This window comes from Chlamydomonas reinhardtii, chromosome 12, assembly GCF_000002595.2.
Source record: "Chlamydomonas reinhardtii strain CC-503 cw92 mt+ chromosome 12, whole genome shotgun sequence".
In the NCBI taxonomy this organism is placed as follows: domain Eukaryota; kingdom Viridiplantae; phylum Chlorophyta; class Chlorophyceae; order Chlamydomonadales; family Chlamydomonadaceae; genus Chlamydomonas; species Chlamydomonas reinhardtii.
In genome coordinates, this window is record NC_057015.1 from 1,419,245 (window position 1) to 1,435,517 (window position 16,273).

Genomic DNA, 16,273 nt, shown 5'->3' on the forward strand with positions numbered 1-16,273 from the left:
GACCGACCATCACAGTGACCGGATGCGGACGTCAGGCGGAGGAAGGGTGACAGCCTTGCCCGGGTAATCATGGACATGTCTGGATGTCTGGCTCGACAATACATACAATACACTGTGCACATGTCTATGTTTACTTTTATGTAAGAGTGACAGCGACAAGGGTGCGTAGCCAACAGTATGCCGCGCTAGTCGCGAGACCCGGTTTCTTGGGCTTAGGCCCTTTACGTCCAGGCAAAATGTCTAGGAAGGTGATTTGGAGCCGTTGTAACGTAGCGCGTTGCTGCATAGCACTTTTGGAGCTTGCTATACTGTTCGGCTTCACCCAAACGACGTGCGGGGCCTTAACAGGTACAGTGCAATAGCAATCAAACCACAGTCTTGCGAGTATTTGGAGCGAGGCGGAATGCCTGAGCGGAACTGAAGAATGGAAAAGGGCCAAGGGCTGTTTGTCATTGTGCCTGCCTGTTAGCTTGGTTGCCTGCGCGGAGGGGCTTTGACGTGCACATGTGGCAGCAAGTATGTGAGCTCCGGAAGAATTGGGAGGGTGACGGATGTGTTTCGCCTATGTTTCGTGGAGGGCGACGCCTAACTCGACAGGTCGCTGCGTGCCGCGGAATGCAGGCCTCACGCTGCCGCCGCTTGACTTGACTGCTATCTCATATGGGCACCCATGGCGGTCCGCAAACACGCTTGTCTTTACTGACTTAATGAAGGTGCGAGGGGTGCACTTTCCCACCTGCCTGTTACCCGAGCCCAAGTGCATGGCCTCTAACACAGTACCTGCGCGCGTCCATGCTTGTAGCACTCCGCTCCATTCAAGGCGGGAGCCCGCGGAGCTTCTGCTACCGGGGATTGCGGCTGGCTCGGAGACGAAAACATCCAGTGGCGCACGGACGGCTACCCCGCAGGCGCGTGCTTACTTGGTCCCGTCGCAAAGGCAGCCTGACACGGGTCTAAGCTGGTCAGCGGGGCATCTGTGGTGAAGGTCTTGAACCTGAAGCATGTTTGTGTTGCTTACAGGCCTGAGTCCTCCGTACGGCTGGACACACTGCGCCAACTCGACCATCGGCGCCGGCGGCGCGTTCTACCCGGCAGGTGTGGCATGATTGGGTTCCGGTTGTGCAGTATCACTGAGACAGAAACGCAGCCCTGCAAACTTGACAACGGTTGTGCTAACCCCTCCCCTCCCTCCCATGTACAAAGGCAAATACGTCGTGCTGTACGACGGCGAGGGGGTGGTGGAGTTCGCGGGCGACGCCGCCTGGCCGCCGCTGGCCTCCTCGCCGGGTCGCCTCGAGCTCAACGTGACGCCCAGCTCAGCGGGTGAGCGGGCGGTGGCCAGACTGGCCACAGCTTGGGAGGGCGGCTACTCTCACAAGTGACGGCCTCATCGGGCACAGCGCACCTGATCACGGGTCAAGTACAGCTGCAGGACGGGCCCGGTCGTTCGCTTAGGTGGTTGCCTTGAATTGTTGAAAGCCCCGTGACCGATTGGACTTCCCACCCCACACAGGCATGCGGCTGCGCATCGTCAAGTCGTCGTTTGCCAACCCGCTGGTCAACCTCCGGATCATCCCAGCTGACCTCGAGTCGAGCTATAACACACCAGCCAACACCTTCCGGCCCGAGTTCCTTAAGCAACTCGAGGTGAGGGGCGGGCAAACCTCGGGAACGTGTGTGCGGGCGTGGCTGTGCAGCTTGCAGGCGTGCGTGAGGCTCCACGTGCGTGCGCGCTTGCATTTCTGCCCGCACTCAAGCTCAGCAGCACACGCATGCATGCGCCCCAGCTACGGCTTCAAGCACCATTACACCATGCACGCCCATTAACCGCGCGTCTCCCCCACCCCCAACTGCGTGTGCAGGGTGTCCCGCTTCTGCGCTACGCCAACTGGATGTTAGCGGTCGGCAACGCCGGCAGCGGCCGCGCCGCGCCCCGCAATTGGACCCGCCGCACCACGCCCACCACAAGCACGCAGGTCAGTAGGAGCGGTGTAGCAAGTTTCCGTGCGATAGAAGTCTTGGCATCCCTGTGATAAAAGTCTTGGCATTGCGTTTTCGACGTACGACATCTGCAGCGAAAACGCGTTTACATCCAGCCTAGCCCACACCCACCCACCGCCGCGTTCCTTCCCCCTTCCCTTCCCCCGCCTGCTATACTACTGTTCCTGGCCACGCCTTATTTCTTGTATAATCATGAATGTAACCCCCGCAGTCGTTCCGCGATGTGGACGGTGTGGCAGTGGAGCACTGCGTGGACCTGGCGAATGTGGTTGGGGCGGACATGTGGGTCAGCCTGCCGCGCGCGGCGGATGACAACGACCCCTACGGTGAGAGTGGCGCTGCCACGCATACCCGGGCTGTCTGAGTGCCTACCTGCTCGCTTGCTGCTGGTTCTGGCTGTCGTGCACCTTGGGCTTGCCCGCCCGCCCATCACTGATGCCTGTTTGCTAGCATTGCATTTACCCACACGAGCCTCACTCATCCGTCCTTGCTTGCTGCCCGTCATACCGGCCGCAGCCTACAACATGCTCAAGTACCTGGCTGTCAACCTGGCGCCGGGCCGCAAGCTGACCCTGGAGTACATGACGGATGGGCCGGGCTGGATCGAGCAGCACCTTCCCAACAACACGCGGCTACTGGCGCGCATTGCGCAGCGCGTGTTCGCGGAGGTGGGCCGCCCGCGAGCGCAGCTGCGGGTGGTGCAGACCGCGCCAGGGATCAAGTGAGTCATCAGGGGGGCGGAAGGGAAAGGGTCGGGTAGGTGTGGGTGTGCGGAAGGATGGTAGGCCGACGCAGCGTCGTATGTGTGGTTGACAGTGCATATGGGAATGCTGTCCACCTGCTGTGAAGGCTTGCATCAAGAGCCCGCGGCAGCCCTGTCGCCTACCTTCCTTCACTCCAATGTGCGCGCTCCGTGTGCTCCATACATGCCGGCACCTCTACCATTTGCTGCTGCAGTTTCGTGGCCAACATGATGGGAGTGCTGGACCAGCAGAAGCAGCAGGACCCCAAAGCCAACTACAGGTGCGCACGCGCGCCCAGGGCGGAACTGAGGTCAGAAGCGAGCGGCCATGCCTGCCCTGTGGAGAACTCCGTGTTGCGGTACAGCTGCTGTGGAGCCACGCGCTTGCCATCCTCGCTCAGAGCTTTCTGCCTGCTGTGTCGTCAATCCCCATGCAGTGCTTGGCTTGATGCTGTGGCGCTGCCGGCGTCTTTCGGCGGCAGCGCCTACAGCTCGGTGGGCGCCGACCGAAACCCCACTGCCTGGCAGGACGGCGCATTCTTCCTGTCGCCCAACAGGCCGCAGAGCGTGAGCCTGGAGGCCGCACTGAAGCTGATACGGTGCGCGTACCGGTGGAGTGATGGAGGCACGGGGGCGACCAGGAGCTTTAGGCTTGAGGCGCGAACCAGCAGCTGTGGCATTGTGTGGCCGACTATGACGAATGTCGATGTTGCTTGGGCCTTTATCTGCGACACAGGTCATCGGTCATTGTGGCGGACATGAACTACAACCGCGCACTCCAGGTCCTGAAGGCCCGCGGCCTGGAGGTGCTGGGCTACGCGGGCGGCCCCGAGCTGGCGGCGCCGCAGTACGGCGCACGTGCCAACATGGACCGCATCCTTGGGGTGAGGGAGCGGGCGGCTCGCCAAGTGGCGGGGCCCCAGATGCGGCGTGCTGCGCGTGTCATTGCTGACGATCGCTCGTCTTCCATGGACGTTGTCAGCGATGCGTGATCCGTTTGATTTTGTACTCCACGTCTGCGCAGGACTGCGGCTTCAGCTTCACCACTTGGCCCTGCCGTGTGAACAACCTGTACCCGCCGTCCAACTCCGGGTCCATTTCATTCGACAACGCTGCCGCGCGCAATGCGTCACTGCTTGGTGTTGTGCTGGCAAACGCCACGCGAGAGGCGGAGCTAACGGAGGTGCTGCGGCGCGTGCGGCTGCACGACTACACGTGAGTAGCGACCGCCGTCATGTACGCAGCGTGTCCGTGCGTGATGAATGTGAGGTAGCACTCAGCACGCTCGGAGGCGTGCTGCCCATTGGATAGCAGGCTCGATGCTGGTACGCTTTGTAATTGCGCGCCCGCATGGCTTTACCATTGATCCTGCTTAGTAGCCCGCTGCTCCCTTCCGTGCCCGGCCCTTGCTTGCAGCTATGACTTGATGCTGGACTCGCTGTGGCGGTGGCACTACCAAATGAACGGAAGCGACCTGGTCGTGGACGTCACCAAGCAGGGCAGCCGCTGCGACTACGCGCCGGGCTTGGGGTCGTTGCGAAAAGGCTTCGCGATGCTGGCCCCTACCGAGTGCCAGCCGGGCGTACTGACGTCAGCTAGCCAGCCGCTTCCGGGCGCGTACCCCACTGACGCGCCGTCATTTCGGGCGTTCAAGGCCTGGATTGCGGCTGAGGCTGCTGGTGGCAGTGCTGGCGTGGGAGTGGGTGGCCTGCGCGGCGCACTGCCGCGCACCGCGGCGGAGGTGACGGCCCCTGTGTTTCCGCCCGCGGCGGCGTGCAACCCCGCATGTGTCTACGGCACGTGCACCTACTACGGCGTCTGCAGCTGCTGGGCGGGCGCCAGTGGTAAGCATCGATCGCAGTAGGCAGCAGTGCGTTGCGACATTGTGTGTGACATGGGTACCCAGTGCGCCAGCCGTCGCGCTGCCCCGCTTCATTCGCCTCCTTCCTTGCCTCCCGCCTGCCCCGTCTCCTAACACGCGTGCACCTGCAGGCCCCGACTGCTCTGTGCTGGCCCCCAGCTCCACACCCTCCTCCTGCGCACCCCGGCTGGGAATCAACCTGGAGGGCATTGCTGACTGGAGTCGCAGCTGGTTCTTTGTGGATGCCTGGAAGTCAAGCCGCGCCTGGATCAGCCAGAGCTTCGTGGGTGCGTGCGTGAGGCGTGGGCTGGAGGTGTCCCGTCATGGCGGTGCATGTCTGGGGCATTCAAGGGCCGCGTTCGTTACCCTACGTTTCCTTACATTCCTTGTCGCCTTTCTGGTCCACCAGAGTCTGCGTGGAGCACGGGCACGGCTCAGGAGCTGATCAGCCGCCGCGACGGCCCCTTCGGCCCGGCCGCGTACGGCTACCCCGCCCGCCTGGCACCCTACCAGAAGGTGTCAAGCATCATGACCCGTGACCTGGAGGGACACGCCCCGGGCGGTAAGCCTAGGACCTGAGTTGGTTGGGCCTAAGCAGTGCACGTGCGCTGCGAAAGGACCCTTGAATGGGTCCCTGTCAGCTTCCTAGCATGCCGTGCCGTGCCGTGCATGCGGTGGCAAGCACTTCTGTTCCTCTTGTGAGTTGTGACGCTGGCGCTGCTTCTCCAAACATGCATGTTACACAGGCTGGTACACGGTGCTGTACGAGGGCAAGGGCGTCATCGCCTTCTCCCTGTCCGACGTTAAAGACGTGGTGTATGAGGAGGCTGGGTGCATCCGTGTGCTGTTCAACCCCAGCACCGATTTCAACAACGGCAAGTCTTGCGTGTGTGCGTACATTCTATTACGGGCGGATGAGTGGGAGTCTGGGTCTCTGGCTGGTGGCTAGCTCCTCATTTGCTCAAGCTCTTGCCCTCAACACGCTCATTCCCATCTCAGCCGCCTCCTCCTACACACGGATGCACACGCACGCTCACAGGCATGCTGCTGTCGATCGAGCGTACCGATCCGTCCGACCCCATCCGCAACGTGCGTGTGCTCATGCCGGGCTTTGAGCGACAGGCGGAGGCGGGCGACGTCCTGCACCCGCTGCAGCTCGACTTCCTGAGGCCCTTTGGGCTCATACGCTTTATGGGTGAGTGGATGAGGGAAAGCTAAAGGGGGCTGCTGGCTGCGTGTGTGAGCGTGTGAGATGAAAGCCGTACCGTTAGTTGCTAGCCGCTGTTGGCGCGGCAGAGCACCTGGCTGACCACGCACTGATGCCTTGTTGCCATCTCGTGTTCGTGCGTGTGCTGCCCTCGTCAGACTGGATGGCCACGAACCAGGCTACGCTGCCGACGTCATGGGACACTCGCCCGCGCACCACGGACATGTGAGTTGTTTCCGTGTGCCAGCGCGCGCAGCTTTGCACTCTTGCACAGCCAGGCCAGCAACTGACTCCCTTGTCTTCTTCTAGTCCGTTTCTGTCATCCCACACCTACCATATCATGATATCACGCACACCAGCAGAGGCTCGCCATCCCTCCACACCGCCACGACCGTGTCTGCCCTCCCCCACCCACATGCACATGTGCACCGCCGCAGCTCCTTTGCCTACTCAGTGGGTGGCGTGCCGCTGGAGGTGATGGCACTGCTGGTCAACAAGCTGGGGGCAGACCCCTGGTTCTGCATGCCGCACACCGCCACAGACGACTACGTGCGCGGCTTCGCACAGGCCGCACTGCAGCTGCTGAGGCCGGACGTCAAGGTGGGTGCGGGCGCTGAGGCAGGAGTTGTGCGCTCCGAGCCAAGCAGTGGCTCTTCGGGGCGCCGTAGGCTGCGGGCGCAAAGGGATGCACTATGCCCTTTGTGCGGGATTCAATCTGCTTCCCTGCTTCCCGTTTGCCCTTCTGCTGCTGTCTCCTCTATCTGCTGCTTTCGCACCTCCCGAGGCCAACCCACATCCCCGGCGGCCTGACTGCAGGTGTACGTGGAGTACAGCAATGAGGTGTGGGGCACGGGCTTCCCGGGCGGCCAGTACGCGCAGGAGATGGGGCTCAAGATGAATCTGACCGAGGAGGGCAACCGCTGGTACGGTGAGTACCGTACACACGGGTATCCACGCATACACAATCAAGGCCGCCAGCGCCTGGCGTCCGTTGCACCGCGCCAACTCAGCTTGGCTTAATCCCCTGTACACGCTGAGCCGCAAGCCTTGCTCTGCGGCGGATAGCTGTCTAATTTAACTATCGCACGGCATCAGTAGTTGCCCCAACTCCATCTCCTTGCTGCAACCCAACAACCCAGGCGGCGCCACCAACGAGGCGCGGCTGTGCTTTGTGGCGCACCGCACTGCCAACATCAGCCGCATCTGGAAGGAGGTGTGGGGCGCGGCGGCGGGCCGTGTCAACATCGTGATCAGCGGCCAGGCGGTGTGGCCCATCACCTCCTCCAAGCTGCTCAGCTGCGGCGGCGCGCACAAGTACATTGACGCGCTCGCCATCGCGCCGTACTTTGGCTCCTACAGCAAGTACGTACAATAAATGTTACAACGTGCTGCACGGGAGGTGCATTTAGCTTTGGTTTTTAAGGGCTGTTGCTTCCTCTTGCTTGCTTGCTTGGGCATGAATGTCGCATGCGGCGGGTATGCGGACACTTGTGCGGGATGTTTGCGGTGGGTGCGTGGCGCAGTGCCACATACACGGGAAAGCTCATGCATGCAGCTGCATGCCCCCACCGCGCGCCGCCGCTTCTCCTGCTGCCTGCTGTGCACACATGAACAGGACTCGCGACACCAACCTCGAGACATTCGTGAACACGACGCTGGTCTCCCAGGTGAACGACTCCCTCGCCTACGTGTCGCAGCACGCCGCCATCGCCGCCAACTTCTCAAAGCCGCTGCTGTGCTACGAGAGCGGGCAGGGCTTGATCGGCGACGGCAGCAGCATGGACCTGGCTCTGCAAGCCAACCGCGCTCCCGGCATGTATGCGCGGTACCGGCAGTACCTGAATGGGCTGATCGCCAGGAACGTGTCCCGTGCCGCACACTTCTCATCTGTCGGAGCCTTCAGTCGGTGCGTGCATGCTCTGGAATGCCTTTGGGGGCCGTGGGAAGCTGGCAGTTAGGAGCAAAGGCCCCAGCAGTGCGCTACAATGCAGCACCCGCTGCTGCAAGGAGAATGGCCTTAGCGTGCTAGCTTACTTGCAAGGCCTGCACTCCGCCTGTACGTCCGGGCGTGCCCCGCCATGCAGGTACGGCAGCTGGGGTCTGGTGGAGTGGCAGGACCAGGACCGGCGCGACTCGTACAAGTACCAGGTGCGTGTGTGCGCCTGCGCGGCTTCGTCAGCAGACCGTGACATGGTGTGCATGTGCATGCGTTGGGCCCGGCATCAAAAGGTCATGCCGCTCTCACCTGATCACCCACGCCATATCCATGCCTGCGGCCATCTTTACTTATGCGCTCATGCCCCCAACCCGCAATGACGCCCATTGATTGGATCCACGTTCCAACCCACAGGGCCTGATGTCGGTGCTGAACGAGCAGCTGCGGTGCCCGCTGCCGCCGCCGCTGGACCCATCCGCTTGCCCCAACGCCTGCAGCGACAACGGCGTGTGCGCGCGCAACGGGGCAGGCCAGCCCGCGTGCTACTGCAACACCGGCTTCGGCGGCGATGACTGCGGCCAGGGCCAATACACGGAGGTGTACAAGTGCGGCTACAAATGGTGAGAGCGAGCGGATCGCCGCGTTTACCGGCGCATACTTCACATGCGCCTTGTCTTGTTTGGCTGGGTCCCATGCCTGTCATAGATAGCCACGCACCGCCGGTCTGCCCGCTAACATGCACACATACGCCCGTGCTGTGCTGTATGTGCCGTGTCGTGCATCACAGCACCTTCGACCAAGGGTTCTGCAACAACTCAGTGGTCACTCAGCGCTCCATCCGCACCTGGACCTGCTCCTGCAAGCCGGGCATAAGTGGGCTTGAGTGCGGCATTAACAGTTGCACCGACAACTGCAACGGACACGGTGAGCTGGCTGCTTGCTTTCTTCGTTCGCTGCTACCTTCATTGTGCCGAGGTTTCGACAAGTTGCTTCATAGTTGGTAAGTCACACAGCACGACCGCGGCCAATGATGACTTCTGCTACCATGCATGCCCCACGTGCCATCACCCGCAGGTGAGTGTGTGGACCAAAACGTGTGCGCATGCTATCCTGGATACACCGGCAGCACATGTGACGTAGACTGCGGCTGCAACGGCTACGGCCGCTGCACCAACACCAACAGCAGCAGCGGTGGCGGCGCACCCACCTGCATCTGCGATGTGGGCTGGCGGCTGGGGCCCAACGGATGCGAGTGGGATTGCAGGCAAGTACCGTGTGTGGGCTGGCGTTGTGAAGTTGCTTGGGGACTGTACCGAATGGATCGCTTCAAGCGCTTCGCTTGGGGAACAGAATACCGTAATTGATACGCCATTGCGATCTGGGGCTCTACCGCACCCGCATCCAAAAACAGTGACTGCGATGACGGCACCAGCTGCATGGGCCCCGGCGAGTGCGGATGCGCCGACACGTGTGTGTACGGCGACTGCTTCCACGGCGCCTGCCGCTGCTGGGCCGGGTACGGCGGTGCCCGGTGCGACCTGGACGAGCAAGCGGCGGCGGCGGTTGGCCTGACGGTTGTGCCGCGGCTCAATCGCGGCTCGATAGCGGGTGTGAACGTGGACGGGCTCTCGTACTGGAGCACGGAGTGGGTGTGGACCGACGTCATGAAGGGCAGCGGCCAGTGGTGGACCGCCAACAAGCCTGACACGTGAGCGCGTCCGGTGGATAAGGCTGGGGTTTTGGAGGGGGTTTCATGCAAGGCTGGGAAGGCAGATGTGTGCAGCTGTGTGCAAGGCGGCCGGCGCAAGTGCAGGGACATTACAGAAAGCGGTCAGATCTCAGCCTGCTGGTGCCGGTGTGGAGGCGCTGAAGCGCTACTGCTCAGGAGAACGCGGCTGCAGCGGGAAGAGTCTTGATGCTTGGGGCCATCCACTCCTCACCTTCGTGTGCTCACGCATGCTGCCGTGCAGGGCCTGGGAGAATCCCTACAACACAGGCCAGCCTCTGGAGCTGAGGCCGGACGGCTATCCCGCCCGTCTGCCGCCCAACACGGTAAGCGGCTCGCTCGCGCCCGCGCGCATCACTCCAGCGCCGTAGCCTCGTGAAGAGAATCGCTCAACGCCTACACATGACGTGTTCTTCTGTCGCCATTCCACCTTCCGTCCTGCTAACCTGCTGAACACGTGCCTCTCTTCCGCTTCAGATTGCCCACACGCTCATTCTGCGAAACGTGGCGTTGCACGCCTGGCCCGGCCGCTACGTGGTGCTATACGACGGTGAAGGCCGTTTGGACTTCGGCTTCGACGCCCAGATCGCCTCACGCGACCGCAACCGCCTCGAGATCATCCTGACGCCCACCGCCGACCTCGCCTGTCTGGAGCGAGGCGACGCCTACTGCGGCGACAACGGCATCTACCTCGCCATCATCGACACCAACCCCAGCAACCCCGTCCACAACATCCGCATCCTGCCGTCCATGGGCGGCGCTGCAGCCTCTGCCGGCGGCGCGGGGGCGGGCGGTGCCTGGGAGGGACGCTACGGCCGCGCTCCGTTCCACCCCTGGTTCCTCAAGTCGGTGGCGCGGTACTCCGTCATCCGCTTCATGAACTGGATGGCCGTGACGCAGGGCGAGCCAGCGTACCAGGGCGCCCAGGACTGGGAGGCGCGGCGGCGGAAGCCCGACTACCACACGCAGGTGGGTTGCTGGGTGCATGCATGTGGCTAAACCATGCCTTCCTAGTTCAAGCCCAACGTGTGATTTCTCCTTTCTGAAGCGCGCGCCGTAACCTCTTTGTGTATACGTACGTGCGTTATGCAGACCGGCTCCGAGGGCGGTGGTGCGGCGCTGGAGCACATCGTGCAGCTGTGCAACATGGTCGGCGCCGCGCCCTGGATCAGCGTGCCGTACATTGCTGGCGAGGACCCGGGCACACTGCGTGCGATGGCGGCGCTGCTGCGGGACCGGCTGCGGCCGGATGTGCCCGTGTATGTGGAGTACTCCAACGAGGTGCGTGCTGCGTGCTGCGTGCTGCTTGGCGTGGGTTGTGTGCTGGCCGCGGGCGCTGGGCTCCGCAGCGGGACCTACCTGCAAGGGCACAAGCAGGGGTTACGTGGGCGTGGGAGCGGCGTTATCGTATAAGCAGGGGCATGCAGTTACCTGCGCGGCCGTCGTCACCACATTCGCGGCATGCTGCCTGCCATCCGTACAGGTGTGGAACCCCGGCTTTGACTCGTACAAGTGGGCGCGCGACCGGGGCCTCGCGCTGAAGCTCTCCACAGACGGCCAGACGGCGTCCTACCGCTACCACGCGCGAGCTACCGTGGCCATTGCGGAGGCTTTCCGGGAGGTGTTTGCTGCTGCGCCGGGCGGCGGCGCCTCTCGTGTCAAGGTGGTTCTGGGCGGCTGGGGCTTCCTGTGTAACGGCGGCACGGGCTGCGGCGCGTGGCACATGGCGGACACGCTGGGCTGGAATGGCACCGCGAGCAAGGTGAGGAAGCGGCGTTGTTGCACGCTGTCGGCGGTTCCTAGTGCGCTGGCATCTATCATAAGATTCATGACTTGGCGTGCTGTTCCGTGCCGTGCGGGTCAAAGGTCACGCTGTTCAACCAGTCACCATGCTATCCCCCCCAATCAACGCATGCAGGTGGACTACTACGGCGTGACCGCCTACTGGAACTGCGGCCTGGGCGGCAACGGCGCCGCAGACGCCATCCTGAGCGTTGGCGACATGCTAGCCAAGTGCCGCACACAGCTGGCGGCGGACGAGGCGGCGGCGGCAGCGCTGGCGGCCAAGGTGGCGACGTACGGCAAGACCGTCATCACGTACGAAGCCGGGCCCGCCATCGTGGAGCAGGCCGCACTTGGGAACGGCGGCGAGACGCCCGCTGCCACTGTCAAGTACGTCGCGGTCAACCGCCACCCCGACATGTACGGATTGTACCGTGACTACCTCGAGATGTACCGGCGCGTGGGGTTCGTATCAGCCGGCCGGCCGTACAACCAGTTCACGAGCGTGGGTCGGTACGGCAAGTACGGCAGCTGGGGCCTGCAGGAGTACACCGGTCAACCGCTGGATACGGCACCCAAGTACCGCTCATACATGGACTGGCTGGATAGCCAGGCAGGCGGCCCAGGCCCGCGCGCGCAGTGCCTGTCACTGGCGGCGACTGGCGGGGCCGCGGGTGGAGTGTCCGGGACTGCGGGTGGCGGCGGCGTCGCGCTTGCAGAGGGCCTGCTGCAGGGCGCGCCGGCGGTGCACCTGCCAGCCACCGGTAGCGTGTGGGTGCAGGTGAGGTGCAGTCTGTGAGGGTGCGGTTGGGAGCCTCGCTTAACGCGCTTGCTGTGCACGGCGGATAGCGTGCGCGCGGACCGCCGAGATGCAAGTCACAGTGACAACGAACAATCTAAATGGTTTCAAGCACGGTAACCGCCTGTCCACCAATATGCGCAGGGTCAGAACGTGACGCTGAAGTGGGCAACTGTGGGCTGGCCTTCGGGCCCCTCGCGTCCTCTCACCATCACGCTGTGGAGCGATGCAGATTGCGTGGACGGCTCCAACCAGAGCCAGCAAAAGCCGATTGACCAGGTGGGTCCGCCGGCCTGAACATGATGTCAAGGAGCTCAGTTCACATGTTGTAAGTGCGCGACCGGCAGCAACCTGCATCCCTGCTCACTCCTCTCGTGCAGGCTCTGGCCGTGCTGGCACGTGACGCCGTCCTAAACCCGCCCGGCCGCCTGGAATGGACGGTGCCACTCGGCGCCGAGGGCCCCGCGGCCCTGGCTGTCGCGGTCGCGGCTGCCGAGGCAGCCGCGGCGGCAGGCGGCGGCAGGCGCCGCGTGCCGCGTTTCTTCATCCGCATCAGCGACGGCGTGTCGACCAACTACAGCGAGCCGTTTGACATCCGCCTCCCGTACACCTACTCAGCAGGTGAGGGCAGTGCAGCGCTTTGCTCAAGCCCTGCCATGTGCGACGCAATTACAAGACAGCTGCATGCTGCCCCGCGCACCATGCGTGGCGCCGCCGTGCCGTGCGCTGACTTGTCAATGCACGCGTGCGCGCCGCATTGCCGTATGCATGTGCAGGCGCCTGGGGCGGCTGCGACTGCGTGGCGGCGGCATCGCGTCAGCGGCGCACTGTGAGCTGCCGCGCCACTCGCCCTCCCGGCAGCGCTGCGGCTGGTCTGGGCGACGCGGTCCCGGAGCGGTTGCCACGCTGTGACCCCTTCAGCGATTGGAACATCACGCGCCCTGACCCCGCGTGCAGCATCTCTGCCACCGGATGTCGCGAGTACCGAACCTCTAATGTGGGCCAGTGGGCCTGGTCAAACTTCAAGCCCGCAGTGGACTGCACCGCGCAGCAGAGCCCATGGCCTGCGGTGAGTGAGGGCGGGGCGCCTTGGACTGCTGGGGCGTAGTGGTGCCGTGGTGTGACGGGTTTGGAGCGCATAAGCGGTGTGTTCAGGATGCACTTAGGATTCAGCGATGTCAGCCGTCTCACGCCCTTGCGCCCTGCACGCCTACTGCTGTGTGGTACTTGCTGTGTAGGCTGGTGACGCTGTGTCTACGGAGGCTGCGGACAGCGCCTGTGTGGCGGTGGGCGCGGTGCCGCCGCCAACCTCCAGGACCTGCTCTGACGCCTCGGTGCGCCTGTGCCCCAACATCTTCAAGCCACCTAGCCCGGTGCCGCCCTCTCCCAGCCCGCCCAGCCCCGCACCCAGCCCCAAGCCGCCCAGTCCAAGACCTCCCTCACCACGTCCCCCCAGCCCTAGGCCGCCCTCGCCGCCCAAGCCACCACGCCCGCCCAGCCCTAGCCCGCCATCACCCAGGCCTCCGGCCCCGCCACCCAAGCCGCCTGGCCCGCCCAGCCCTAGCCCGCCATCACCTCGACCACCGGCACCTCCTCCCAGGCCGCCCAGCCCACCTCCCAAGCCGCCCACTCCACCACCCAAGCCGCCTGGGCCTCCTAGCCCTAGTCCACCGTCGCCGCGACCGCCGTCACCTCCACCAAAGCCGCCCAGTCCGCCACCCAAGCCGCCTGGGCCGCCTAGCCCTAGTCCACCGTCGCCGCGGCCGCCGTCGCCTCCTCCCAAGCCGCCCAGTCCACCACCCAAGCCGCCTGGGCCGCCTAGCCCTAGTCCCCCGTCGCCGCGGCCACCGTCGCCTCCTCCAAAGCCGCCCAGTCCGCCACCCAAGCCGCCTGGCCCGCCTAGCCCTAATCCCCCGTCGCCGCGGCCGCCGTCGCCTCCTCCCAAGCCGCCCACTCCGCCGCCCAAGCCGCCTGGCCCGCCTAGCCCTAATCCCCCGTCGCCGCGGCCGCCGTCGCCTCCTCCCAAGCCGCCCAGTCCGCCACCCAAGCCGCCTGGGCCGCCTAGCCCTAGTCCACCGTCGCCGCGGCCGCCGTCGCCTCCTCCCAAGCCGCCCACTCCGCCGCCCAAGCCGCCTGGCCCGCCTAGCCCTAATCCCCCGTCGCCGCGGCCGCCGTCGCCTCCTCCCAAGCCGCCCACCCCGCCTAGCCCCAAGTGAGTTTCAAATGCACCTGAATTAGGCTCATGCAGTCTTCTGAGTGTTTGCACGCAGCGACACCTTCTGACATGCTTGTGTTCTACCGTGGAACATGACCGCAGGCCTCCTTCACCCAAACCTCCTTCACTTTCGCCACCGAAGCCGCCATCACCATCACCACCCTCGCCTGAGCCCGCTGCATAACCCTAGTGCACATGCACTCTGCCTGTTTGCACGCCACCAGCTGAATTGGGGCCCAACATACTTGAGATATGTTGCTGGTCCACGCTTGCTGGTCGGCTGTAGCGTACATTGCAGCTATGTTTGGACGTTGGGTAACCAACAAGGGAGAGGGGTTTCGACGGCGAGCGGACGGGCCATTGACTGTGGGCTGCACTGTTTGGGTACTTGAAATAAAATACCATCGGGGGATTGATTGCATTTACGGTGATGGCCGTTAGCCCAGCATGCAGGGCATGGGAGAGCTTACTCGCGAAGGGCTTCATGATAGCAATTGTTACATTTTCACATCAATTAGTGTATATCATACTGTTGGGGAGCTGCACAAGCTTTTCGGGTGCCGCTATGTGCATGGGTACTGACCTTCAGGGTGCCTGCAGGTTGACCACAATAAGGCTTGGAGTAGTGGGTGACATGGCAAGCTGTGATTGCCGCTGACAGTGCACCTGCTTTCCCGTGGATTGGGGATGGGTTCCCGGGTGCTCCATTGCGATTGAGCGTCCTTGGCCATGCCGGTGCTAGTTAATTCATCACGCTCAGTATTCATGTATCAGCATGTGGGGGTGAAAAGGGTTGCTTTGTGTCAGCCGGAATGGCGTCGTCGTCAAACATGCAGGGTGGATCATGAAGGGCATGATGAGCCAAGGCAGGAATGAGGCTGGCCGCAGACAAAATGAGTTCAGGAGACGATGCCGATCACAAGGGATGGCATAGTGCGGAGGGCTTTGCTGCCCTGACTTGCATGGACACCAGGCATGCCACTGCCGTATACCGGCAGCATTCATGTCAGGCAAGCCATCGTGTGCACCAATTAGGCTCTGACTCCTGAGGCGTGCAACTGGCTGGAGTGTCTGAGGCGCTGAGTGTGAGAGCACAGGGCAGCAGCCGTTTTGGAGCGCACCAGTCATAAGGCATACCGTGAGAGTGATACGGTAATTACACGTTCTTGGAGTGAGTACTGCGTGTTGCGACAGCAGGCAATAGGTACCGACAAAGATGTAACACACACCAAAGACCTGACCCACTCCTGACCCATTCCGATAGTACCATCCACAGAGATGGCCACTTGGACCATGGCGTCTGGCAGGCGCAAGGATGCAGTACTCAAAGCTGGCCCGGCGTACAAGTGTACACCACCCAAAATACCAGCCCTCAAACGGCCACGGCATCATGAGTCCGTGAGTCCATAAGTCCACGGACAGGCGCGCCCATCCCCCCACGGTGGACCGGATCCCCCTTGGCCCCTCCTCGATAACGGACGTCATCTTCACAGTGTTGTTGCTCAATGCTCACGTGCCCCTATCGACTACAGATCATCATACAGCAGTGCCGCAAGTCCTGCTACGGCAGCGCCGTACCTCTGACAATGAAACAAGCACACGCAGCCATGCACCCCTGCAGCTAGCCATGCTGTTACTTGCCCTGCCAACTTGCAATGCGTTTGCATGTTTTATACCTTTGTTGCTTCCCCCACTTTTTCCGTGGACTGCTATGACGTTTTGATGTTCAAGAGGCGAGGAGCCCTTGCGGCTCGGTTAGTCACGTTGCAGGTCCTGATATGGCCACACATCCACCTGTAACAACAACATCATCATCATGCATCATCATCATCATCAATGCGCTAGAAGGACACGCTAGACACGCTAGAAGACACGCTAGACACACTAGACACGCTAGACACGCTAGAAGGACACGCGGAAGGCATACGCGTCCCCCTGTTGGCAATCAATACAGATTATAGAATGCTGAATCGCACGAGGCTGCACGCCAAAACCCCCTGGGCA

General features: G+C 62.9%; 1 protein-coding gene across 1 annotated transcript; it reads left to right on the forward strand.

The window, feature by feature from the left end:
- Positions 1–140: 140 nt before the first annotated feature.
- Positions 141–16,272, forward strand: CHLRE_12g487950v5 (uncharacterized protein). Its single transcript, XM_043067870.1, has 38 exons — positions 141–348; positions 622–713; positions 803–908; positions 1,021–1,095; positions 1,204–1,323; positions 1,514–1,647; positions 1,863–1,976; positions 2,213–2,327; positions 2,518–2,722; positions 2,959–3,024; positions 3,181–3,342; positions 3,480–3,627; positions 3,768–3,958; positions 4,160–4,587; positions 4,736–4,891; positions 5,014–5,166; positions 5,351–5,479; positions 5,644–5,799; positions 5,970–6,036; positions 6,249–6,411; positions 6,628–6,739; positions 6,951–7,173; positions 7,427–7,717; positions 7,896–7,959; positions 8,162–8,367; positions 8,535–8,671; positions 8,822–9,011; positions 9,159–9,455; positions 9,718–9,799; positions 9,951–10,442; positions 10,566–10,754; positions 10,957–11,235; positions 11,392–12,036; positions 12,199–12,333; positions 12,435–12,675; positions 12,831–13,123; positions 13,293–14,266; positions 14,372–16,272. Exons 1-38 carry the CDS (start codon positions 237–239, stop codon positions 14,451–14,453), a joined length of 7,824 nt encoding a protein of 2,607 aa, XP_042918065.1. The 5' UTR covers positions 141–236; the 3' UTR covers positions 14,454–16,272.
- The last annotated feature ends 1 nt before the right edge of the window (position 16,273 follows it).

Bases quoted from the DNA above. Each gene is read 5' to 3' on its own strand.
- CHLRE_12g487950v5 (XM_043067870.1), top strand. From the start codon at position 237: ATGTCTAGGAAGGTGATTTGGAGCCGTTGTAACGTAGCGCGTTGCTGC. The intron at 2,328-2,517 runs GTGAGAGTGGCG...TACCGGCCGCAG, and splicing joins GGATGACAACGACCCCTACG to CCTACAACATGCTCAAGTAC. The intron at 10,755-10,956 runs GTGCGTGCTGCG...CCATCCGTACAG, and splicing joins ATGTGGAGTACTCCAACGAG to GTGTGGAACCCCGGCTTTGA.